Source organism: Acanthaster planci, linkage group LG13 (assembly GCF_054643075.1).
Source record: "Acanthaster planci isolate LZ-2023a linkage group LG13, COTS_SCS, whole genome shotgun sequence".
Taxonomy (NCBI): domain Eukaryota; kingdom Metazoa; phylum Echinodermata; class Asteroidea; order Valvatida; family Acanthasteridae; genus Acanthaster; species Acanthaster planci.
Window position 1 is genome coordinate 3914947 of NC_141789.1, and position 25576 is coordinate 3940522.

The following is a 25576-nucleotide window of genomic DNA, read 5'->3' on the forward strand; positions in this document are numbered from 1 at the left end:
ATGATATTTTGAGAGCTTAATGGATGTGGGGAGATATCTGAAATCAGTCAAATTAAAGTTTAACAAGACCAAACAAGACTCTTCTACAACTTTGAAAAACAATCTTGTTAATGCTGGGACAAACAGAAATGTTAATTTCTGATTGTATTTCCTAGACTTTCATGATATACGAAGCATCATTGCCATAATAGTATGAAAACTGAAGGATGAGAAAATGCACATTTGTGCTTGAATTCCATTCATGTCACCTCGCTTTCCCCGCAGAAATATTGTCAAAGGCCATGATCACCAGTGATTTATCTCTCTGGTCACTGAGACAGATCACGGTCCAACCATTCCAAGTGGTACAAATGAGTGTAAACAGCCATCTCTGCCATTCCTGACAAAAACACATCCCGGGGAGGGAGATAGTGAGAACAAAAATGCACTTGGGGGATCAGATACTGGTCAGGGAACCATCATCTCAAATGAAGCAGAGTCGTGACCCGCTTGGCTACAGGCGATAACATGCTCCATATCTACCTCTTTGACAATGACGCAGATGGACCAAACGTTATGAAGACGAAACTATCACGAGACACTAGAACAACTCTGACTATCTGGCGGCTGATGGAAAGTTTAAACGGTGACAAGTGCACATACAAATGACGTCACAAGAGGGTTTGGTCTCACACAAAGAGATAGGGCTGGCTCACGTACAGCTGCTTCTGGCAACTCACAAACACAAAATCAGATCATATATGGCTAAGAATATTTCTAGAGGGGCTGAACAACTCTTTGATTGGAAAATATGTTCTTATTTGATTTCTAGAAATGATGTAAACACAAAACAAAAAATCAAGAAGCGCCACACGCTTTACAAATCTTTTGAGTCTATCTTTTGAACAATGTCAGAAATGATTCTAGACTAGTAGGGCAGAGGTCATAAAAATAAACAATTTTATTCAAGTTCTTGCTTTTCTGGACATTTTCAAGGAATTTTACGGAACTTTTCTAATTAATAGAGGGAAAATTGTGAACATGTAATTTTAAAAACCGCAAGGACCACCAGTCACTGTGGATGATGTTTGATAAGAAAAGTCATTAGGCTGATAAGAAACTCACACACAGCAATCACAGAATCTGATCATCTCCCACACAAATTATGACTGCAACTCAAGATCTCTACCGGACAGGGCCTTTGATGAGAAAGTCTCATTCAGATTATTTTTTTAATGGAAATGCCCCAGACATATCAGATGATGATAGCATCTGTGGACTGTGATTAGACAGAGAACTGACCTTAAGGCAAAGAGGTCAACAAGAAGAGATTGACTTCTCCGTCAGGCCCAAATGCTAACCTAAATGACAACTTGACAGGAGATTTCACACACACTTTGCTACAAAATCTGATGGCCATTTTACAGGTAGGTCTACTGTTGATAATGTTGTATGCAACCCATTATGAAACACATGAGGGTTTTCATAGCCCCAGACCAACTTTCTGAGTTACCTATAACAAAAGAGAGGGATATGAATCAACATTCACTTGATTTAACAAACCCCTTTTTGGATACTGTGTTCATGCACGTTTCATTTCGTCTAAATTTTGAAAGTCTTAACTTTTCAAGGCAAATCATTCGACCTGCAACAGACACTCAATGAAATCTAATAACAAGCCACTTTTTACTTACATGAGGCTTTCAAGTCTTTATTTTATGTAAGTACAAGTACAAAGGATGTGCCATACATGCTGGTTTACTGCACAGTTGAGTAATTTGGAAGATTCTTAAAGTTTATTAATTAAGGATAACCAAATTCAAAATTTACAACAGTGACCAGTTACGGGATACCAACAGTACATGCTCGGTACGAGGCTCTTTGAGAACAGTTATGCATGTGCGCAACAGTCTGTCTTATTAGCACAGCCATACACCGACTCATGTGTGCGCATTGTTCCCGAAAGTTCTTGGCTTTTTGAAATATATAGAATGGCTCATTATTGTAATTGCTTGCTTTGTTACATCTGTTCACTGAGGACAGCTGTATTTTATGCTCAGGACAGTATTTTTCTCCCTATTTGGCGCACCATTAAACCTGCCTGTATGATTTTGACCATAAAATGTGGGTTGCAGGTACATGTACCTGTATATATCTTTGCAATATGAAAAGCTAACAAGACACTACCAAGATTCACAATATTGGGGACTTTTTTTTAACACAGTAAGCCCACATGTACATGTACAGAGTAGCTATTCATTCAATGGCATATACATGTACATGTACTTTCCATAGCCATCTCCTGAGGAAGTAATAGGATCAATTGTTCACTCAAAACCAAACATACTTTTCTGTTGGTATTTCTTGCATCCCTGAGTTTTAAGGTTTCCATGTTACCTTTCTCCTCTATTTTCTCCTCAGACACTAACTTGTATTCCAACCTCATGAGGAGCTAGTTCAATCGCCATTTTTTTTAAAGAGTCCAAATTATGGATTTTCTCATTACACACTTTTTCTGCAACTTCCTACTTCTCTTCAATGGAGCTGTTGTTGCAACTGTTGGTAAACTGTAGTAAAATGTGCACTTTTTGAAATGTTTGCTGTGATGTCATTCTGGGAAGGCATCCATGATTTTATAGGTTTTTGTGTTTGAACTGTGAACCTCAAAGTTTCTTACTGTTGAACAAATTTTAAGACTGCTTGTTGGCTAACTGTAATTTCATTACACAACAACGAATCAGCAAAGAAACAGAAAATTTAGGCCAGCAAATATAAAATTCAGGCAGTTTTTTGTGCACAAATCAACAAAGCCTTGAGGTCTGAACGACGAACAACACATTTTCACCACAAATCACAGGGTAATGCGAATGTGAAAAGACATGTACTTATTTTAATACAATCCAAAAAGGCGCCAAAACATCCTCAGATTAGCAAAACAAAAACTGACAAGTGAAAACAAAACTCCATTTTCAAGGGTTTCATTAAGAAACCACATCTGGAAAAACCAACAGTGCACATGTACCCAAATATTCACATTTGGGCTACCCGTCTAATAATGATGTATATTTGTGCTGAACCTTTGGAAAAAGGTACGCATATAAATTTTCATGCCTCGTGCATTTATTTGATGCACCGACAAAAGATATTACCAAACTGGTACAACTGATGTATGACCAATACAGACTGCAACTGAGCCACCAGTTTTTGTGCAAGAGGGAAAACGTTTATGAATAATAAGCGGAAAAACGTTATGAATAATATATGCAGGACAATTACCAGTATGGACAGCTAAGGCTAACATATGGATAGTTAAGGTAATGCCATCAATGTAGTCTACCAAGAGTGCGACAAGAATGACTTGGCATTTTCTGCAGTGGCCCAGGTCATGAGCTTTGACTCAGATTGGAATTTCAGCTCTTTGTGCACTAATCCTTCATTTTTGTGAGAAAAAAGAAATCCCTTTTGACTTTCTAACCCACATTTTTCAGTGTCAGTTCCGGAAACCCAGTTCCAGGTCAAATGGGGAATTCCGTTTATCCAACTGACTTTCCACTAACACAGAAAAATGATCGGCAGTACGGTAAGTCGATAGGTGGCTGCTTTGTTAGCCAGGAAATGAGGGACCACGCATACCAGCAACACACATCCCCAACTTCCGACCACTTTGCATAATCATATCAAACAAAGTCTACTGAAAGTGCTAACAGAAAAAAAAAGTGCTGGCGGACAAGTGCTGGCTAATTCAGACATTCTGCAGACATCATAACCATGGCCAAAGACACTTGAAACTGACATTCATGCCAGCATATCCACAACAGAGATGAGAAAAAACATTGCGCACTGGGTGTATAGTAAGGAAAAATGCCGAGTCATTCCCCTATCCATTTTGAATAGATGCATTCCCTCGCTAGCTAAGAAGAGACTGAGTGGTGGAAAAAAATGTCAACTTACCTATTGGTATTTTGCCATCTTTTTTGTTTCCAAGTGCCTTTTGGTATTTGAGGTTCACTCTTTTTTCTGCTGATTCACGTCACGTCATATTTGGTACTTTGAATTCTCTCATATGCATGCTCTCACTGATGGTTATAAATTTGCTGCTTTTGATTGTTCTCAGCCTTGTTTGATCAACTTTTTTTTTAGTATTTCAAGGTTTAACAAGAAAAAGAAAGCTTTTAAATAGCATAATATAATTATAATATTCTTTTTTCTTTTGGTTTCCTTTTCCTCTTTTTCCTGTCTTCTCCATGAGAGAGAAGCAACACCACTGCTTTCTTGCTTGGGTTGTCCTTGTTGTGTTTCATAGGGAATTTTAGGCTTAGCCACTTTAAAAGTGACTCTGTCACTGTTTTGGTTATCCCTGCAAGAGGTTCTCCCAGTTTGTATGTTTTTGTTTGTCTGTATATGTGTGTAGAGGTTGTTGGTGCTGTCCTTCATGGACATGACCAGGATGTGTGAGAGAGTGTGAGTATTGCTGTGTTGCATTTGAAGGTTGGTAGTTGCGTGTTTGTGCTGTGTTGATAGCTTGCTAGAGCAGTCTGGCTGGTGAGGTGTTTTTCTGGTATTTTAGTTACTGTGCAATTATTTATATCTCTCATGTAATGTATTTCGATGTTTTTAGGTGTGCCTCTTGTGTGTAATTTGCGTATTTTGGCATGTCCTTTCATCTGGCGAATAAATAAATGAAATAAATGCAAATGAAAAAGCTTTGCAAATGGTACACACAAAGGTTGCATAAATTAAAAAAAAAATACTGATTACACATTCTCACCATGTTTTAATCTGAACATGTGCATTTCCACAGTGGTTTTGTATCATTGAGGTGGTGCTTGTACATGTACATATAAAAGCAGAGCATCTCTTGTTCCTGCATGGAGCAAGTTGACTCCACCAATGAACAACAGAGAGTGATCTTCTTTTTACTAAACAACAATCTCCCTTGGTGCAGCACACGGCATGGGCACCCATACTTACTTCACAATTGTGGGGACATACAATCCTCATTACACCAATGTTGTGAAGACCAAAAAACTTGTGTGGACAGCAGAAAATTCCCATCACTCCAATGTACATGTAATTTACCTAATGACAGAACACTGCCCCGAGGCCCTATGCACAAAGGCAATCTTTACTGTACAGTTGACAAGACAATTTCTTTTACTAGAAAAATCAGGACCCAGGTCAAGTTGGTGAGGACAAAAATTTGTCCTATTGACATTTTTGGCCCCCACAATGAGTCGTCCCCACAACTACTTTCATGTATGCACAGATTAGACAAGACTTGTAATTTTCATTGTGTAAATGTGTACTCCATGGGCTCTCTTTTGCAGTTGAACGGGACTCATGCAATTAGTAAGGTGTCCCTAGCTTGGGGACATTTTTCTACTGAATGTTCACATCGGGTGCAGGTGCTCTTTTCGTATTGACTTTAGAAAAAAAAGCCAGCAAAAACTACTCCAAATTAAGCTTTGAGCAAATTTAGTCATGAACCATCCTATGGGCAGGCAATATTAAATCCTGTTTTCTTCAAAAAAAAAAAAAACCAAAGCCCCATCAAGGGTGCAACAGCTGATCTTTATTTTTCATACACAATGTGCTGTATGATGTGTTGCACACTGCTGACAAATTGCACAAAAGTGTGCACATAAATGTCTGCCGCCATGCAAAACAGCCGGCCTCAACTCCTGTTTCTCACTGTGACCATCACACTACAGCTTAATTTATACAACTTTACTTCAGTATACAAACATGAATGTATACACTGAATGTCCCCTCATAAACAGAGTTACTCGCAGTTTGCTTTTGTACATGGCTGTTGGTGCCAAGGTTCCAAAACACATCATTTTGTAAATACTTGGTGCATGGTCTTTTCTCCTTCACTTACATTTTGATGCTGTAGCGAGTTTTTTTTTTTTTACTGCGTGTTAATTTTTCATTTCTCTTCCCAATCTGTAAGTTCAATCTAGCTTGGAGACATATATGTACCACACCGTCAAGAAAACAGTATTAACCACGTTCAATTTCACAAAAGTGTGCCCTCTGTCAAGTGGCTTTGGCGTAATTAACTGTCCACTATTACACAATCGCATGGCCCAGGCATTGACTTCTGGCACACAAATGACAACATATCTTCATGGGGCTGTATTTATATCACCGAGCAAACATCTCCCGGCTACTGGTAGGTGTAATTGCAGGGCATGATGTGAAGCCCTGAATGTACATGTACATCATTGTGCTGCGATGGTAATCTCATTGACATTTTCAAAATTGGCCAGCCTGCTCTGGGTTATTGCCAAAACATAAAGGTGACATTTGGAATAACAGAAGGGTGATCTATCCTAAGATGGACCCGTCTGAAGAAAAAAAAGGTAATCGAGATGGCAATCGTGACACAGTGGTTGAGATATTAACGTGATCATAACAAATGATTGGATTTTAACAAAATTACAGTGACTTCAGGGAAATAGAACTGCACAACTTCTTGCACACATTTGGCCAAGTGACAATTACTTTCTCATCCCGAATGCATCCCTGCTTCTCTATCTACAGTATCTCCTTTTTTCTTTTATCTTTTTTAAATCTGCAATGTGTTTTATCTTTTTATTTAGAATAAAATATGTAGCTACACTTGCTTGTTCAAAGCCTGTGGATTAGGGTGATCATTCCTTGATACAAACAGTGCAGTCCAGAAAATCCATTTATCGACTTTGGCAGAAAATTGCCATCATAAAAAAAAAAAGGAATGAGAAAAGAAAAGAAATAAAATGGCCTCATCCTCCCTTTCTTCAAAAGTCCTGGCTGGTAAACTTCCCCCCCCCCATGGCCTAATTACTATCTCCAGTTATGAGTCTGGATGATAGTGATCGCTGTGAAAATGAGGATGGCATGGATATCAATCATGAATGTTTTACGAGTAATGAAAATTGAAATGGGTCATACTTGCTACCTGGATTTAGGTAGTAATGGGGATGTGGAAGCGGTGCTGTTTATTAAAAAGGGATGGTTGATGCTGTTGAATGTAAAGGCAATGCCATTATGGTGGAAGACTGAAGATGGTGATCATTTGCTAATAATTGTGCAACGAGGATGTGGTGAGGGCGAAGAGAAGATGTGGCTCTGATGTGGCTGCGGTGATGATTGTGAGGTGAAAGTGACAAATGTGTGGATGAAAGTTATCGCAAAGACAGTGACAACCAAAGCAACAATGGGTTGTGACAATGACCAAGGTGATGATAATGACAGAAATGACGAAACGATAGTGGTGACTGTTAAACAAAGCATTGACAATTGAGACATCAAATGAATTATCTCAAAAGAGTGAGGATCACAACAAGAGTATGATTATGGTGACGGTAAAACAAACAATACAAAGGGGAAGAAAACATGAAAATCTGGTTCAATGATGCCCTCAGTCACAAAAAGACTGAAGTGGCTTCAGGAAATCCAGAAAGAGGAAGGGTATCTCATGAAAGATGCAGCAACAATATCCCTGGTGACATTTCTCATTAAGCTTCCTCCATGCATTTCGGATCTGTGGGCAATCACCACAGCATTCACACCAGACACACCGTGTGCAGACGGCCACAACTGCCTCCTTTTTAACTGCCTCCCTGCAGATCCTCAACCCCCCCCCTTCCAGCTCGCCACGGACATTGCCTCAACTAATTGCATGGCGCTAATGTGTTAAACGTTCCCATCTCCCGTGAATGAATTACCAATGACAATTCTGAGTCTTCGGGTGATGGCCGGGCTGGACTGCATTGGCATGCCAGCAGTCATTAAATGTACATGTACCTGCCAACACCACCAAGATCAACATTAAATTTGATGTTGTCGTCGTGCTCATGAACATACATGCGCGTATGCATACGCATTAAACACAGGATCAGGAATTCCTCAATGTTTATTTACCAAGAAAGCTTTATGATGTAACAGGAATGTGAGACAGCATATGAAGTACATTACATCTGATTTGGATTTGTCACCCTATGCAATCAAACAAATGTGATGCCATTCTACGGATGCCCACTAGGTGACTCACTTTTTGGCATAAACGTTACCGAAACTTCCCATTGCCGCAGTTGGCAGGGCAGGGGACAAATGCCAATGCATGTAAGAATTTCAGTAAAATTACAATTAAAAGGATTCAAATGCCAAGCTCATGACAAAAATCTCTCTGTGAAATGATGGAAAGGAATGTAATTCAAATGTCATGACAAATCAAAATAAAATCATAGTCCATTGTCCTGGAAGCAGGGGCATCATGAAGACAAGGGACTTTAACTCTGAGGCAGGCAAAGTACTCAACTGTGCAGACTGACAAACTATCAATTAACATCTGAGGGGGATCAATACTAGGGCATTTTAACGGAACTGGTGATGTAAACCTGTAAACCTCATGTCCTCTCCTTTCCTTTTTAGAATTCTCCCATTCGTCCACCCCCCCCGGTTCCCTAATCCTCTCCTCCACAATACCCATGCTTGGTAGCCTAGCTCCTTAACAATCTACACAATGAATATTTTTCAGAGGTTTTCTAATAAAGAGGCAATGCCAATGCCAAAATGTGATCAGTGATTTTGAGAAGAGACTATATGTTATGATAATATGTGAGACCATATTGAAACACAGTGTCTTGTGGTTTGTGACCAACTGGGATCAATGCATCCTAGCATGCGGCACGATGACGTGCCCATGAATATTGAGAGGTCACTTCCTCAGGACGGGACACTGCCACCGTGGGCACTGTGCACTTGGCAATGTAACATGAGAGCAGAGGAGAATCTGGGACAGTTATATTAGAATGGTTAGTGATGTGTAAAATGAGAAGGAAAAAAACAGATTATGGAAAACATATTAGATTCACATGCAGCTGAAATCTGAACCGTTAGTTTTCACCATGACCAGATATTATAGTCACATAGTCATACATGTACATGTACCATACATGGACCAGAAGCAGCTCTCCAGACAGACCATTTTGGAAGTACATGTATAGGAATAAAACACACATTGAAACGACTAAATTTTCCGACGGTGCAAATAAACAAACTTTGTTGGTTTGAAATGGACAAAATCCCAGTAATAATATGGAAAGCAAGTGATGTCGTGAGCTCCAAAAAAAATGCTCCTTAATCTCAGGCAAAGCTATAACAGGGAAGCCTGCCAAGCCTCATTAACCAGGCGTGATGTGAGGGGCTTCTGACGTCATCTATTATTCAACCTGACCAAGAGGCTAGGGACTAAACCATCCTCATGTAAACTTCATACACATTTATGGAATGAGCATTGTGTCTTCGTTCTTTAGCTGAAAACAATGTAAATCCAAGTTAACGCAGTTGTTTCTGTGAAATTCGACAATGTACCCGTATGCACACCAACCCGCAATAAAAGCTTTGCTCATTAACAATGCACCAACATCCACTTCTAATATCTACCAAAAACAGCATTCATCCAAGTTCCAAGAAGATTGGAAATTTAAGCCTTTCTTAAAAATTAATGTCAACTTATTTGACAGAAAACAGCTTGTTTCAGTTTGGACTTTACCCACATTTAATTCATATACATGTACATGTGTGTACGTACATGCATCTGCGATTAACCTTATCTAATATACATGCAAGACCTCTTTTCAGGTCTGAAATGATCCAGCAGAGCCATAATGCATCAATTAATTTCACTCATTGGCTTACTCATGTTATTGCTAGGACTGCAGCTGACTGCCTTATCCCTATTTTTATGAGGATTCTTCCAAGCCAAAAGTAGCACAGAATTTTTAAAAATTTCTTGGTGCAAGCCTTGCATAAAGTAACAATGTATCAAGTAAGAACTGAGAAATCCTTGACAATTCTATCAAACCAGGTGGTGGATTTGGCAATCAAAAATAATGGCATGGTAACCATAAGGCTCCCCACAAAATGTGCACAGTATTTTACAGGTTATATGTTAGGTTACTCTACATGTGTGTGACCACATGGACTCATACATTCTGGCTCCTATAAATACAGATATGTACAGTAACAGTATAAATATTGAATGTGGAGAGATACATGTACATGTAAGTAGCCAGAAAAGAAAATACAGAAAGAGTTAAAACAGCGAATTATAATATTTGGAACACATTGCTGCAAGAAACTTAGTCAAAAGTGAGTATAGGATTTTGATATGTGAAACAAATTTACGCATGCATGGGCATATATACACAATGAAGCTCCCTGACCATCGGAACACACAAGGAAACTAAAGAAAAAATTAGCAACTTTCAAAGGCTAATTAGCATGAAATATTATATTGATGATATACACAGGATATCCGGAGTGTAGAAATAAAATACATTGTCAAACAGGACTGGCATGGTAACGACATCAGCTGGTTCGTCAACAACAGTACATAATTGGCTGCGATCCCCTCTCCCAATCGGTATACTGAGTATACACAAGCATTATGTTCCTCACTCCAGTGAGCTATTTATAGACTGTCTGGATGAAGAGTAGGTTCATTGGCTGTTGTCGGAAGACAATTCCACTGGTGAGAGGGGAGGTTAAATAGCGAGCAGCGAGGTGTGTCACCGCACAGGAGTAAACTGGCTCATTTGTGAATTTCTGTGAAATGAAACCCAAGGTGAATTTGAATGAATTCAAAAGAAATAGCATTGTTAATTTTCCCCCAGTCTCATTCAACTAAACAAATTGCATTTGAAATAAATCTGGATTGATTAAAAGGATTAGTTCTAATATCCTCATTGACAAACATTACTGTTTCCCCTCCCCATAAAAAACAAACATACATATGTAGGCAAGAATGCAATTAGTCTTGATAATGATAGTTTTTCATCATTGATTTTATATGGTGGAAATAATCTTGGATTAATCATTGATCTACTACAGCCTCTATAGGAAAAAAATCAGAAACACAAAACAGCCACTTTTCTGTGCCTAAAGGCTGTGGTTGTCAAAGAAATCCTGCCATCAATTCTATTCCAACATGTGTGGGCTCAACCATGGCAATTTCTCACCAGCAGGGTGGAATTTAATTCACAGGTTTTCCCTTTTTTCCATCGCAGATGCTCAGGCATGTTTGAAGAGTGGGGGAGGATTTTCTCACACACAATGCAATCAAAGCTCCTCGCGCCTTCAGATTCTGTGCTATTAGTTGTCTGCACTTGTGCATATGTGCGTCACACATCTTGGGGAAAAGCATCTTCCAAATGAGATTTTAATTATCCTGGCTTTAACACAGATGTATGCTGCTGTTCTAGAGGATGGCTAGATTGCCACTGAAAAGACAATTTCGGTATGTGTGAATCGCGGAACAGCGATATCAAAAATTGATTCAATGAAACTGCGTCAGTCCTAACTGGAATTGGCAACTATGGCACCCTGCTAAATGCAAAGTTTGATTCAACCTGAACCTGAGCGCACAGAGCTGAATGCAATGGAAAAAAAACTTCAATGCTTCAGCGCGGTTAACTTGGACTAATTTGTACCATACTCATCACCATCGTGCTGATAGAAAACAAAATTGAATGCATGGATTGCATTCTAGTCAACATTTTGTTCTTGGTTGAAAACTGGGATCTTGTGCTCTTACATTTTTACACAGTTGCCCTTCAATCATGCTCCCTAATTTACCCATCACCACTGAGCCATGAAAGTTAGTGACTTACATGTACACCTACGAAAAATCCTTCCCAAGGCATTTCAATTATATCAAACAACAAAAATAACAAAATTTGCCAAAAAATGTGAAAACTATGAACAGCCTCATTTTTGAAAGCAAGACCAATTTTCTTGAAATTTAGGCTGTAAAGATTGCAAATTCAGACTGAAAAGAGAGAAAGCAAGACTATGTCTTCCCTTTCCATATGGAGCAACAGAAACATACTTCTTTCGTAGCCCACGGTAAATAATGCCAGTGCTCTAGCCTGCACAATGTAAAATGCAATATCTCCGCCTCAGCCTGGTCTGTATGCTTAATTGATGGCTGTTTTTAGGCTTGTCGGATGCCGGCAGCCACGCGACAGCTGAGAAGGAACAGCTTAATGAATAACGAGACATTTGCCACTCTTGGCACTTCTCCCACGGCATGCATATGCATGGAACTGATTTATGTATGTATGCAAGAGGAGCTAACTGACACTTCCCAGGTGCACACAGTGTGTGCACCCAGGTATACATACAGGTCATGCATACAAGGACGCATGGAGAAAAACAAACTGGCTTCTATTGACTACTTGAGGGCGCCATTCCAAATCTTTCCATTTATTATTAACAAAGTTTCAGCTGAAACATTGGCAAGAGGCTTCACTGAATTTTCTCTTGTTTCATGGTGTGCAGAATGCAGATGCAAGTCACTGATTATCCTATTGTCAGTTCTCGAACTTACTTAAAAGATAAAGCTGCCTTAAAACCCTCCTATGCTGAAGTCACTCTTTGTGTCACTCGGTAAACACCTCAAGGAAGCACAGTTGTGTCGTGTTGTGCACTGCACCAACAGTCCCACACAGGAATATCAGATTGCACTTTTGTACTGCCCAACAACTGTGCTTCACTGTTTCATGTGCATAACTGTGCAGTAAACCAAATGCAGTGAAGGGGACTGCACGAAAGACCCTGGGTCACTTTGTGCTGGCAACCTACTGTGTACCCACTGAACCTGTGCATGTTTGTGTTCCATATAGAAAACACATGCAAGAGAGTGACTGTGGGCACTCGTGCATATTTGTGCCGTAAAACCAAAGGAGGGTTTTTAACAGAGGCATGCAACTGGGACTTTGACCAAAAAAAGGAAACTCCAGTCTTTACAATACTTTTTACAGGATTTTTCAATTTTCAGTGGCATGAGTGTGAAGTGAAAAACAAGAAAATCAGCTGATCAGAGGAAAAGTTGCATGCCTGAAAATAACATGGCACAAATATTGATCAACATTGTAAAAGGAATCGTTTTGGCATGTCAAAGAAGTCAGTGAAGCCCTGTGTTAGTGTAACCATGATATGTTGCTCACAAATTGAAAATAAACTGTAAAGAGGAACCAGAGCTACAATGTACTCCACTGCTTTACTGGATACTGTAGATAGGCCAACTTAACTTTGCCTTCAGCGGTAACAGTGCAAAATATTACTGTGGCTTAAACACAATTTAATGCTGTTTCTCTATGCCGTGCATGTGAATGTGTGCATTCAGATGAATGCATGGAGCTATTAAAGCAAAGACAAGGCTCCCGTGGGAATCTGAAAACCCAATTAATGACTTTTCCAGGACTTTCCAGGACGAAAGCATGACAATTTCCATAACATTTCACGTCATTCTGCAGGGAAAAGTGGTTTTGTATTATGAACTGGAAGACTGCCATAGCCATTACTATACTGATAAGAACAGGGTATATACATGTAGCCTGCAAATTCATCATTATTCCGTAATCACACTGTAAGCGGCCCACCGAAAATAACCCTTGCATGATCTTGATTTCCATGACCTTTCCATGACATTTTCCTTCCAACAATGGGACTGCAGGACACTCTTTTCCCTCAAATTTTCCATGACTTTCCAGGACAACTTTTTCCCAAGATTTACCATGACCATGGGAACCCTGAAAGATATTCGGAAAGTACAAAATACATTTTTTCAACCAAACGAAATTTACCAGGCAAACGTAATACACTTTATGGGCATGATTCTCGTGACTGGTTCTCAACCTAGTTTTGCTTAGGACGCAGAAATTGGAACCTGGCCTGGTATCCCCGGCCTCAAAAGCTGGATCAAAGAAAGCCACAATTACCTCACAAAAAGCGTGTCAGTTTGTGCCTGTCCAGCTTGAAGTATGGGCTCTTCTTGGCCGTCCGGTCTCCCCGGAGGTTGACCACATAGGGGAGCAGGGCGGGCTGTCGGAGGAGGCAGCCGTGACCCCCAGGGGTGAAAGCCCTGAGGTGGACCTCCTCTCCCTTGGCTGTTGTCACTGCGACCCAACCTGAGGGGTTCAAGACACAGGATGAAGACATGGAGTAATCTTTGGTGAACTACTAAAAAAATTGCACAGGATTTGGGCTACGACAACCACTACTACATCGCTGGACATTTATAAGTTTAAAACTTGTCTTCATTGTGACTCAAAAGGTATTTATGAATAGAAATAAACATGTGTTTTGCTCTGAAGAATGGAGGCTGATAAGATCCCTGGCCTTCAGCCTGGAAATTATCATCACCCGTGCTCCTGAACAAGAGGCACCTATGTATTCCCTTATTTCAAGACAAACAATGCATTTAAAGTATAAAACTGGCACAAATATTTTTTAAGCATTGCTATGCTGAAGGGGAAACCGAGTATGGAGTTCATGCAGCACCTGTGTGAGGTCCAGCATCGCAGTGCATCTCAGCAGAAAACATTGCTTGAGAAACTCAAGTGCCTAGCAAAAGCCAGCAGGGAATCAGTTGCTAGCAATACACACTACAAGGTATTTGGGCTGATAACCTGTTTGGGGCTGAGCAGAGAACACGTGTGCTTAGCAAGTTTCTGTCCTTGTCGGCTACTGACCTGTTGAAGAGAACAGGACATCTGCAGCACTGCAGTGCCAGCCTTGTCCAACGACTTTCATCTCCACTGGCTGCATGGCAGGGAAGGTTTTCATTCGCTCTGGCCCACCAAGGGGAACCTAAACACAACAGTGAATTTCCAAACTCTTTACAGAAATACTACATCAGCGATGCTGTACAATGTTTGGACGAATGGAGCTACCACAATAGCCAACACCTATACTGCAGGATGCCAAGAGAGTACACCTGTAAGTTTTGACAAATTGTGGCCAGAGACTGTACCGTTGTGGATGATAAAGAGTCAGTGAACTGGAAAACAAAAAGGGGTAGTATCATTACCGTCAGGTGATTCCTGTCAGCCAAGCCTTGATGAACTTCATCTGCCCCAGCTGTTGGAATAATTCGCATTGGTAAGTCTTTGGAGGCAAAGACTGTGAAGAATGCAGCCATCCGACCCTGCAAAGAAATTGAAAAACAGAAGGTATTGAAATGCTATTCAATTCTACCCAAGTCAACAGAGCATTTGCTTTTGTCCTTTCATATGCAATGCGAATAACAAGGGCATTAAAACGATACATTGATGGCACCTGCAAACTTAACCATTATAAACTTATCGACATTCTGATTTCACTTGGTGACTCATCTTTTACAACAAACTTAAATCCTCAAAGCTGATTGGTTGTAACCATAGCAATAGTTTAAGATGAGGTTGTATCATCTTAAACTGTTCCTTCAAATTTAACTGTTGCTAGAGCCTATAAGGCTTGATGCAGACAAACCACTTGTTTTGGTGCATACAAGATGACAAATGATATTGTAAGCTGTAATGTACCTCTAAGAAAACTTCTTGTACACATGTAACGTGAAGAACGAGGGAAATTACCAAAAAATATTTGTACAAAGTTTTAATGATGGACCTTTTATGAGGATTTGCCGACGTCTGAATGAAAGAAACACTGTGACAGGGTCCATGTATTAAAGTGAAAATGAGATGGACACAACTGTGCCTTGAATCACTATTTTTACCTCTAAAGTGCAAGACTGAATACACAAAATAGTCAAGCCATCTCACCTCCAAATAATCTAACCTTCCGAGTCCTCCGAGGAGGAAAGTGTTCCCTGGTTTGAGTGAGATAGTCCTGGGTAGAATGATAGTTTTGGGGATGACAAGCTTCAACTCGTCGACCGTCAACTTGGTCAAGATCTGGTTTGATGAAGATTAAAGGGTACAGTCCATCATTTGCAGTTATCCAAAGAGTAAATGATGAAATTATTGTTGAAGAGCATACTTGGGTTGAAAAGGTTATTGGATTAAACTCCCTGTGAAATCATTCTTTCATGAAAGCTCTCAGGTTAAAGGAAACAATGGAAGAGGGCCATTTCCAACGATGTGTCTAAACACGCATATCTGGGAAAATGCCATTAGAAGTGTATTCAAGCACTGACACGACACACATGGCCACATGATAGCTATAATTCATCGGTTCAGTGTGTGACACAGTATAGCCGCATTCGACTAAATGTGAAAACATGTCCCAGGGACTGAATTCAATTCAAAACATGACTCAGCAACTTTTGGTCTAAAATCAGAATCCTAAGAATATTGTTTTCCTGGAAAACATAGCATTCATGAGCCAAAACTTCATTGGGTTTGTTCTTACACTTCATTCTTTAGATTGCGAGGAATTTTGTTGCCTAAAAGGAACGTTATGTACCCGGCAAATGGACAGTTTCCTTGAGGCGTACATTTGCATTAATTTTGACTGTTCATACTCACATGTGTTCATGACAAGTGTTCCATGAACACCCAACAGTAGACATTGCCCTTGAACTAACAACAGTTGGCAAATGAGGGCAATGAAGAAGGATGGTGGGGCAAATGCAAGTTCTCATTCTGAGGGGAACCACAGAGAATTTCTGTGCAAAACGTGTACGATCCAACAGGGACAAAGCATATGTCAAAAACTTCAAGCTTTAAAGAAAACCTGAAACTAGACAGGCTACACTGCCTTAAAAAGTTTTCAAGAACTGTACAAAGTTAGCACATAAACAAAGTTAAGGTACTGTCACTTGACAAACATGAAAGTCAAAACACAAATGGTTTTACTGAATGGGGTAAAATCTGGTATTTGTAAGAAGTGAACAGACAGCTTAACAGCTGATGACGACAAAACTTACTAATATTTGAACTTCCCTGAGTATTGTTACTTTGAATAAATTCTGAAGCATGTGCAAACCTGTTGGTCGTGAATCATTCCTGGCGTGTCATAAAACCACCGTCCCTTATCAAACTCCTCTGGTTTGAAGGAGAAGGGGAGCTCTTCGTTCACTGACTTCTTCAACTTGCGGGGAGGGGATGGGGAAGACATTCCCTTGCCCACAGCGAGGGTGAACGGATCGTAGCTGTCGTCCAACTCCTTTTCCTCCGCTGCTTTTCCTTTGATGACGATGTCATACGACCTTCCAACTGACCCTGCAAGAGTTAATATTGGCCTTTGACCTGGAGTTCAAATGGGGGGACTTGTGCACGGGGCACATTGGTTTACTGTAAATGTCTTAAGGTTCGAATCCAGCCATAAGGTGAGCTTCTGGTGGGAGTGATTTACCCTCACAGGTCTATGTCTACCCGGGAGGGGAGGAGGGGGCGAGTGGATTATTGGCCATACCTGGGGAGGAACCCACATTGATATCCCATTCTCAGCCGCAGTGGCTGGCCAATAGACCTAAAAACAAATGACATCATGCTTTATTTACATGTGCACCTGTGCTTTCCTATGGGGGCTCAATGGATCAAGTCCCATTTCAATGCCATAGGAAAGTGCACATGTAAACACAGCATGACGTCTTTGTATTATACATCTGGAGATCATCTTTTTATTGTTCCATATGGATCAACTGAAAACTATTTATAATGGCACACTTCACAGACATATGTTAATGGATCTTAGGCTGTGTCTGTAATGACGTTGCTATTTACAGCAGTAGTTATTCTCTATAGACTCTTCGCCCTAACCACACATACTACCACAAATTACTACCTGTAGTAAAATGTAGTAATCAGTGCTGCCGCTTGTAAGAGGACACACCGTATTGTTCTCTGAAGTCATAAAACACAATGGAAAAAACAATGCACCATACAGTGCTCTGGCACGATGAATACGTGGCTTTATTGTTCTCTGTACAAGTAACAATGCAAGTAACCTAGCCAGAAGTAGTAATTTGTAGGGCTAGGTCCCTCAGGCACAGGCTATTACTTAGTACTTTGTAGTACTGAGTACTGTAAGCCAAACAATTTGCTCGGCGGTTAGGGTTAAGGTGAAAAAATGGGAGTTGTGATGACATCAACTACATGTGCTTTGCTGCTCTGTGTATTTTTGCCAAGGGGGTATAACAAAGAGCATAAGTCTCGAGGTCCTCATTGTTTTCAGTAATTTAGTTTTTGGTGTAACTTTGAACCATGTGTAAGCCTTACACCACAAATATGTGCTGTAACCAGTGTTGTATTCGAGTCCATCACAAGTCCCTGCAAAGTCCATCACAAGTCATTCAGATTTTTGGGAAATCGGCTGTAGATGTGGATAAAAAATGTCAAGGCTTCCTAGTAATTTAAAGTATGTAAGATTTTAAAGGCCTCTTGTTGAGTCAAGAATTGGCTCTGGTGACTTGTGACTTCTTTTGTAAGGTTGGGTCGAAACTGATCATTTTGTAAGTACATATGTAGGCAGACTCTGGAACCAAAATGGCTTCCTGTCTGAAGCTGTCGCAGCTCTCTCTGCATACAGCTCTTGTCAAGCCAAAACACTACCCTCCTCTGTGGGCAAAATTACCACTCGCCTCTGACATAAGCCAGTTCATCTAGCCTCTTCTTATGCAGTCCACCTTTGGTCTTCTGATTCTCCAGCTCTGCTTTGGCCTGCCTCTTTTCTTCTACGAGTCTGTCATTTCTGAGAGCCATCTTTTCTGCGGTTGGTTTCACTATAGGAAATCTTAAATGGAAAAATACAATCACTGTTCTTTAAAATGTGAATGTATAAATTGTTTTCTTCCCAAATTCTGCTACTCTGTATTCAGAGCAATGGTGCACTTATTGAAATCGAAACCTTATAAGTCTGGAGACCAAGATCGAGGCATCTGTGCCTCGGACTGAGTACTACATTGATGTTGCCTTAGGCATCATTTCAAAATTCCTATAGGTCGACTATAGCACAGGGCCATCTGACCAGTAACAAGTGACTTGTGTTGAGTGAATGATGGAAGGGGTTTTGCTCCACTGAAGCCACATAGCCTTGGAAGTAATGCAATAAAAAGGCACTTATCAGTTAGAATTGGACACTTGAGAACACTTACCCTGATAGCCAACTTATAATAAATGTATCAGTTGGACCATTCTGTCCCACACCTACCCAATAGGAATTTTCAAATGGTGCCTTATAAAGTTCACTGTGGGAAATACTTTAAGTTGAGGAGACAGATTACTTTATACTATGATAATTCTATTGATGGCCAATTGAAAACCAATATCAAAGTATTCGAACATGACTTTGTGTACTGCTGAATTTCAACTCCCAAGTCTTATAAAGGGTCTGTTTTGACTGAAATTAGCTCAAACTAGTTAGACTACATGTAGCCGGCAATAAATGGGCGACTGCTAAATTTAAGAGAAGGATCTGAACATTCCACATGACTGCTACTTGATGGAATAATGTAATTTCTCCTGTGTACCTGAGTAAGTTGAGAGTGGTGCCTGGCCAGCGTGAGATAGTTGCTTTGCCAATCAGGTATGTTGCCTTTGCCTTGCAGTAGTCTGATTTCAGGAGACGATTGAACAAGGTAGATTTACCCACATTGGCTGTCCCTGTTGCAAGATTATAAAAACAAGGGGAACAACTGATGTGTCCTTGAAATCAACTATATCCTCTTTCCAGAAAATAAACATTTCTTTTCAAAAGCCCAAAACAATCATTCAAAAGCACTTCCACAGGCCGACCATGTTTTTGAGGAGAGGACTTTAAGAGGGAAAATATACATCTACAAGATGGCCACAAAATTATGCTGACATGCTTCCAATGCAAGATGGGGGGGGGCTTTGCATGGGGAAACCAAATTCTCGTGGGTGGGAGAAATTTAACGAATCATACATTCTAAAGACTGAAGACATTCATGCTAATCGTGATTCTCTGAGCACTGTTTTTCTACAATACAAGTTGTGTTGAGTAACAAGTCATTTTTCATGAGTCAAGTGCCAGGTTATTTTTTTCCCCACAATCAAGTCACAATTCAATTTGTAAAGCCTCTAGTTCCAGATCAATCTGAATTCATAGCTGGCCCAGTACTTGAACAGTTTACATATTTTTTTCTGACATCCTTTCTTGATGAGAACGACGTTTTGCAAAACGAGTCTGTCGAAACACTCCTGTATAGTGACATGCATACTTGGATGTTTCTGCTAATTGTATGAATATTCTGGAACAAAAACTGAGATCTGCAAGTACACATGATCTAGAAAACCACAACACAGTGATGGTTTGACTACTGCAGATGCATACCGAGCAAATACACGTCATTGTTGGTCCCCCACTTCTTCTGCAGGGCTGTGATCAGGTCTTCGATGCCAAACCCCGACTTGGCGCTGACAATGCAGACGTGCTGCACACTCTCCTCATTGCAAACGCCCGCCTCCACACACGCCTTCAAAAGCTGCTTGGTGATGCGTTGGCTCCAGTCGGGAGAGTCCTTCGGTAGGAGATCAGCCTTGTTTCCTGAGACAGGCGTTAACATGATGATGAACTGATAAAGAGCGGTCATCCAAATCACAGTGCATTTATTATGGAATTACCGAGATGTGGACATCTTTTTTTTCTTTTACTCCCTCCCCACATCCAATACCTCCCATTCCTCCCCCCAAAAAAGCAAAAAATGGGGAAAAAACCCTTTTTGCAAAGTGATGAATGATACTGAAAGACATTACCACAAAGTACAACAAGCCTTTTGCAAATTCAATTTGAATAAAATCTGGTACACTGAGTTAAATCTGATTGCTTTCAAAATAAGAATTTGAATTCCCCAGACTAAAGACACTGTTGCTTTTGACCTTGTTCACCCACATCACTCGATTGCGCTAAATGTAAACAATGCCACCATGTGTGGACTGCCCTGGCCACAGTAATCACAAATATTACTAGGGCCAGCTTCAACAATATACAAGTGCAGTGCGAATGCGGCATGTTTGACTAGTTTATCTTGAATAAGTAGATTACCATCATGACACTATCCACTCATTACCATCACAACACATGGCAGTCCAGCACAACTGTGACATCACAGGAAAAGGGCCTACAGAATACTGAAGTGTGACATCATTACAAACAGAAATGAATGGAGTGCGTGCGCGCGCATGTTGGTTTGGTGCTGGCTCTTGTGCTTATGCCTTCTACACAGATAATAGTGGGCGTTATGTACATGTATTCCCTTTATTAAACTGTATCTCATGATTCGAGGCAAGCTTTCTGCGCAACGATCAACATTTCTGGAATAGCCTGCTTCCTTTGTGCCCTTCTTATCCAATGAAAACAGTGTATTGGTGGAAGGCGTCTCTTATGTAACTAAGCAAAAGCTTACTACGAATCACAAGGTACAGCAACAGTGTCTCTAGTGTGGAGAAATTCGATGTACCTGATTTTATTCAAATTTAAAACCAAAAAACTATAAACCAAATCTGAGACACCTACAATTCTTTTCAAAAGTACATGTATGCAACCATTATACATCACATGCGCAATTATGTACTGTACAAGGCGTCAGCATGAGAACCAGTGCATTAGCCAATACACGCAACCATACTCCAATCATTTGTACTACCCTTTGGTCCTCCATAGCCACAGCTGCCCCCTCTGGTCCCCTGTACTTGTCTACATGTACATGTATGTATTGTCCATGTGTTTCACCGGAAAACGTATTGTTTATAGTGAAAGAGCTGTAGATATCTTGGTTACTGCTGTAATATTTTTGTCAACAATTGCCTGAAGAAGGCTATTTATTGATGAGTACTACTCTGTAGTACTGTGTGGTAAAGTTAGTTGATACATGTACAGTCTCTCCCTCCGAAGTGCATCTTGAAACCAGGAGAACTCTTTGAGAAATTTCTTACCCACAATAACCATGGGTCTTCTCTCTCCTACCATAGCCTTCAAATTAGGAATCAGACTGCATGGAAAGTCCAGCAAGTCTACAAGGACAACCACCAAGGCTCTGGTCCTTCGGATTGAGGTGATGATGTCCCTGTAATCATCCTCTGTGATACTGACGTCTAGTGCCATCTGGTGGTGAGTCAGGTACCAGCAGCGCTGACACATCGCCCTCTCCAGTCCACCAGCTTCCAAGAGTTCCCGGTACTTCTCGCCAGGGAGGAAGCCCGGGTGCTTCGGGTCGTGGGCCTGGAACTGAGCCCCACATCCTGAACAGGAAACGTCTGTGGCTGGCAGGCTTGGATCTGGGCTGCCAAAGACTTTCTGACCCTTGGGTGCTTTCACTTTGCCAGACCTGACAGCCCTCGCCCGTTTTATGGCCTTCATTGCTCCGATAATTTCTGGCTCAAGGTCTGAGAGGTCATAGCCATCGATGGTCAACTCTTCTTTCTTCTCGGAAAAGATGCGATCGGCTTCCAGCTTTGCTTTCACAGCCTTGGTCTGCATCTTCACGGTCACCTGTCCTTCAAGCATTGGCTCATTTGTAAACGTCAACTCCCGGTGCTCTGTGAAGTCATCTGCCCTATGGAATTCAGTCGGTTTTTCGTAAGGTTCAAATTCAAACAGAGACTGGATGTCAATGTGTTTGTCTTGGCCTGCATCTTCAAACATTCTCCCCAGCTGCTTATCAAAATCTTCCAATGCCTTCTGTGTCTTCCTCGCATAAAACAAGTTGTCTGAATGGTCCTCGGCTAAACTTGAATCCATGTAGACAGGCTGGGAGCTCTTTTGATTGGCTTTGCTTGATAGAGGTCTCTTCTGTTCTGCTCCCTCCTGCTCTTCAGAAGTGGAACTAGACCCTCTGTCTACATCATGCAGACTCCCAAAATACTGTTGGTCAAATTCATTTCTATCATCCACATCTATGACCTTGTTGACTGTTGTGCCTGATGACGCCCTTTCATTCTGCAATGAAGGCACATCCAGAAAATATTGCTTATCAAATTCATTAAGACTCGCGGAATTGTCGACTTGTTCTGAAGTTTGTGCTCTTTGGGATCTAGCTACTAAGTGTCCATGTGTAGCTGGCAGAATCTCAGCTAATTCGTCATCTGTTGGGAGCGACTCCTGAAGGGCTCCCTCTGGACTGTGGATGTCAATTTCACCATGTTCAAATTTGCTGTCATTGCTAATGTTTCCTGTTTGATAAACTGATGTAACGCCTGCTGCCCGTCTTCGTCTAATTTTCCTCTGCCCAATCCGGATGACAGGATTCTCTTCCAGCAGCTGACCCACTTTCGTCTTCTTGATCCTGAAATTGTTTTTGGCATTTCCAGCAAATCGGGCATCACTGACAAAATCAGCTACTTGATAATTCGCAGGTTGCACCATGTGCACAGGCATAAGTTGAAGGGCCCATAAATGCCCAGCCTGGCTGAGACTCACCACTGACCGCTTGGATGATTCTATCCGGCCTTGGTACCAATTACCACCGCGCGTGGGCGGGGACTTCACAGTCACCCACTGCTGGCCTATCTGCCACTGAGTGCAGCGGACACACATGAACGGGCCCCCACTTGCATTGCACACTCCACGGCCGACAGTTGCAAACATGACTGGCTCACATGACTTCCAAAGCCTCTGTGACTGAACTCGAGCACGGATCATTTTGAAAGTGGTCACAAGCGATCTTTACATTCTGATCTACATTAGAGTCACAGTCTTCCAAAGATAAGACTTCTTCTTCCGAATAAAACGACGTTATCTCTCCAACGGCTCTTCCCAATCACTTATGCTGAGCTTCTATGTGCGATTAGTTGTACAACAAAATACCGCACGTGTTATCTACCTCGTTCAATTTTCTAAAAGAATATAATTTTATGTTCGTCTTCCGTTCCTTAAAAAATATTCATTTTATTAAAAATATCAAAGAAAGTGTAAAACTTAATAATAATATATTTTAGAATGCCAACTAGGTTCAAATTTGTCTCGATCTGTAGTCGACGTTTTCACAAAACTTCGGATTCCGCGGCAAAGGATCCATTACCCATGAGCACTTTCTGTTCGTGCGAAAAAAAGATGGCTGCGCCCACAAGAGTTGTTTTGCTGGCCTGCGGGTCCTTCAACCCCATCACAAACATGCATTTACGGATGTTTGGTAAGTAACAACTGTATTAACCATTGAAGTAACTTCACTCAACTAATATGTAATCTTTTTTTCACGTTACAGTTGTACTGCAAAATAGAGTACTACATACTTAACATGGAGGAATATAGGGAGGACGCAATTTTGTGTCGGCGTATACGGATGTGTGGCTAAGGACGGATCGGGATTGAGAGTCCGTGCCACACTAGTGGGGCTAGGAGGACGCAACTTATGGTTGTGCATAACTTCCAGCCAGCGCAGTGAAAACAACCCGCGATGAACGCACTTTTGCCATGCAAAGCAATCTAAAATACATTTGTTTTCACTTTGCTCTGACCCGAGGTCTCGTAAAGTCGCGTCCATGATCATGATTATACGGGATAACCATACTACGCCCCAGGCCTACCAAGCGATTTTAAATAATTGTAGGCCCAACATTAATAGACTAGTCATGTTAAAAATGTTAGTGAACAGACATGACAGATAGGCCCTACTTAGCCCCACTAGTGTGGCAAGGACTCTCACTCCCGATCCATCCGTATACGCAATTTTGTGTCGGCATATTGGACATTTCTCAGCACCCTTTTATCATCGTGGGTGCAATTTCTTTTGCACACGAATATGATTCTTGACCTTTTCGCTTTCTAAAAACCATTTATTGAATGATTTCACTCACGTTATTGAGGTATTTTCCAGTCTTTTTGCCTTCATCCATTCAATCTAATGGGCGCGCTCTCACAGTCGCAATCTTTAAAATAAGGTTGTTGAACATTACGTCACTTGACCCCTCATCGTCTTGATGGCTCTTCCATGTCAAGACATCTAAACTGCTGCCAAAGTTTTGGAAGAGCCCATTGGTACGTGTAGTATCTTATCGCTCAGTCCGTTTATTACATATGTTATAAACGGACTGAGCGATAAGACACTACATTGATAATTTTTTCGAGAAGTACATGTACATGTGTAAATGGTCCAGAGAAATTTCTTTAATCTTATTTTGAAACTTGTATGATTTCCGTGTGAAATCTCAGAAACTTTCTAAATCTCTTGAGAATACAATGAGATCATCATCACACAATCAAGCGACGATGCAGCATCGCCAGATCGAGCCTTGGCTCCGGACCTGCTAATGTTAGGCCAAGTTATGTGGACTAATACAAACTGGTCTGAAAAATTCTGTTTACAGTAAATGCTTGCACGTTGCCCTGTCTAGTGTGACTCTTTAGAACTTTAGAACCCGTTCATATCGTTATGGGAAGAGTTCCATGTATGGACATCACATACCTTTTCGACATGTCTAACCCCCAGGGGTGTATGTAAAATCATATTGAAATTGGAGGATTGAGAATTGTTAGCGTTAAGTTTCCCTTACAGTAGTACAAGTACATGTAGTATATTAGCCGTCAGAAAGCATTTAACATGTCATAAAGGGTCAAATTTAGAAGAGAAACAATCGAAACATTTACCGGTACAATGTACTCAGAAAGGAAAGAATTCTTCTACATGGATGCCACAAATGTTTCCCTGCATTGACCTCTGTAATCCATCTGAAGGCAGTAAAATGTCCTAAAGAGTCAAATGTGGCATTGAAAATATTTGGGTATTCACTTCAGAAAACACATTTTCTAACTAGTCTTACAGGGTTTGTGCACAGGAAGTAAAGTGGCCTCATGTACATGTGTATGGAATTCTTTTCACTAAGCATGCAAAGTTGTAGGTTAATTATAATTCAGCTAAACCAGA

General features: G+C 40.8%; 2 protein-coding genes across 9 annotated transcripts in view; one reads left to right on the forward strand and one right to left on the reverse strand.

Annotated features, from left to right (window-relative positions):
• The window catches only part of noa1 (nitric oxide associated 1), a 38367-nt gene extending 15012 nt beyond the window's left edge, over window positions 1–23355 (reverse strand). For 3 of the 6 annotated variants that reach the window (XR_015427441.1, XM_087144597.1, XM_087144595.1), the window contains exons 1-9: window positions 21651–23355; window positions 20050–20262; window positions 19226–19358; window positions 18338–18489; window positions 16741–16976; window positions 15576–15707; window positions 14843–14959; window positions 14505–14622; window positions 13752–13940 (exon numbers count right to left, since the gene is read on the reverse strand). Coding sequence is in view for 3 of the 6 variants with exons in the window: in XM_087144597.1 (XP_087000723.1) it covers window positions 13753–13940; window positions 14505–14622; window positions 14843–14959; window positions 15576–15707; window positions 16741–16976; window positions 18338–18489; window positions 19226–19358; window positions 20050–20262; window positions 21651–23355 (2994 nt within the window). In the remaining 3 variants the exon portion in view is untranslated. Of the gene's footprint in view, window positions 1–4727; window positions 10576–11857; window positions 13563–13751; window positions 13941–14504; window positions 14623–14842; window positions 14960–15575; window positions 15708–16740; window positions 16977–18337; window positions 18490–19225; window positions 19359–20049; window positions 20263–21650 lie in introns of those variants that run through there. The other 3 variants (XR_015427440.1, XR_015427439.1, XM_087144594.1) reach the window with 3 other exon arrangements.
• Window positions 23356–23377: 22 nt separating this feature from the next.
• nmnat1 (nicotinamide nucleotide adenylyltransferase 1) overlaps window positions 23378–25576 on the forward strand; it is a 40266-nt gene continuing 38067 nt past the window's right edge. For 2 of the 3 annotated variants that reach the window (XM_087144598.1, XM_087144599.1), the window contains exon 1: window positions 23521–23845. In XM_087144598.1, coding sequence (XP_087000724.1) covers window positions 23653–23845 — 193 coding nt within the window. In that variant the 5' untranslated portion in view covers window positions 23521–23652. Of the gene's footprint in view, window positions 23495–23520; window positions 23846–25576 lie in introns of those variants that run through there. The other variant, XM_022238642.2, reaches the window with a different exon arrangement.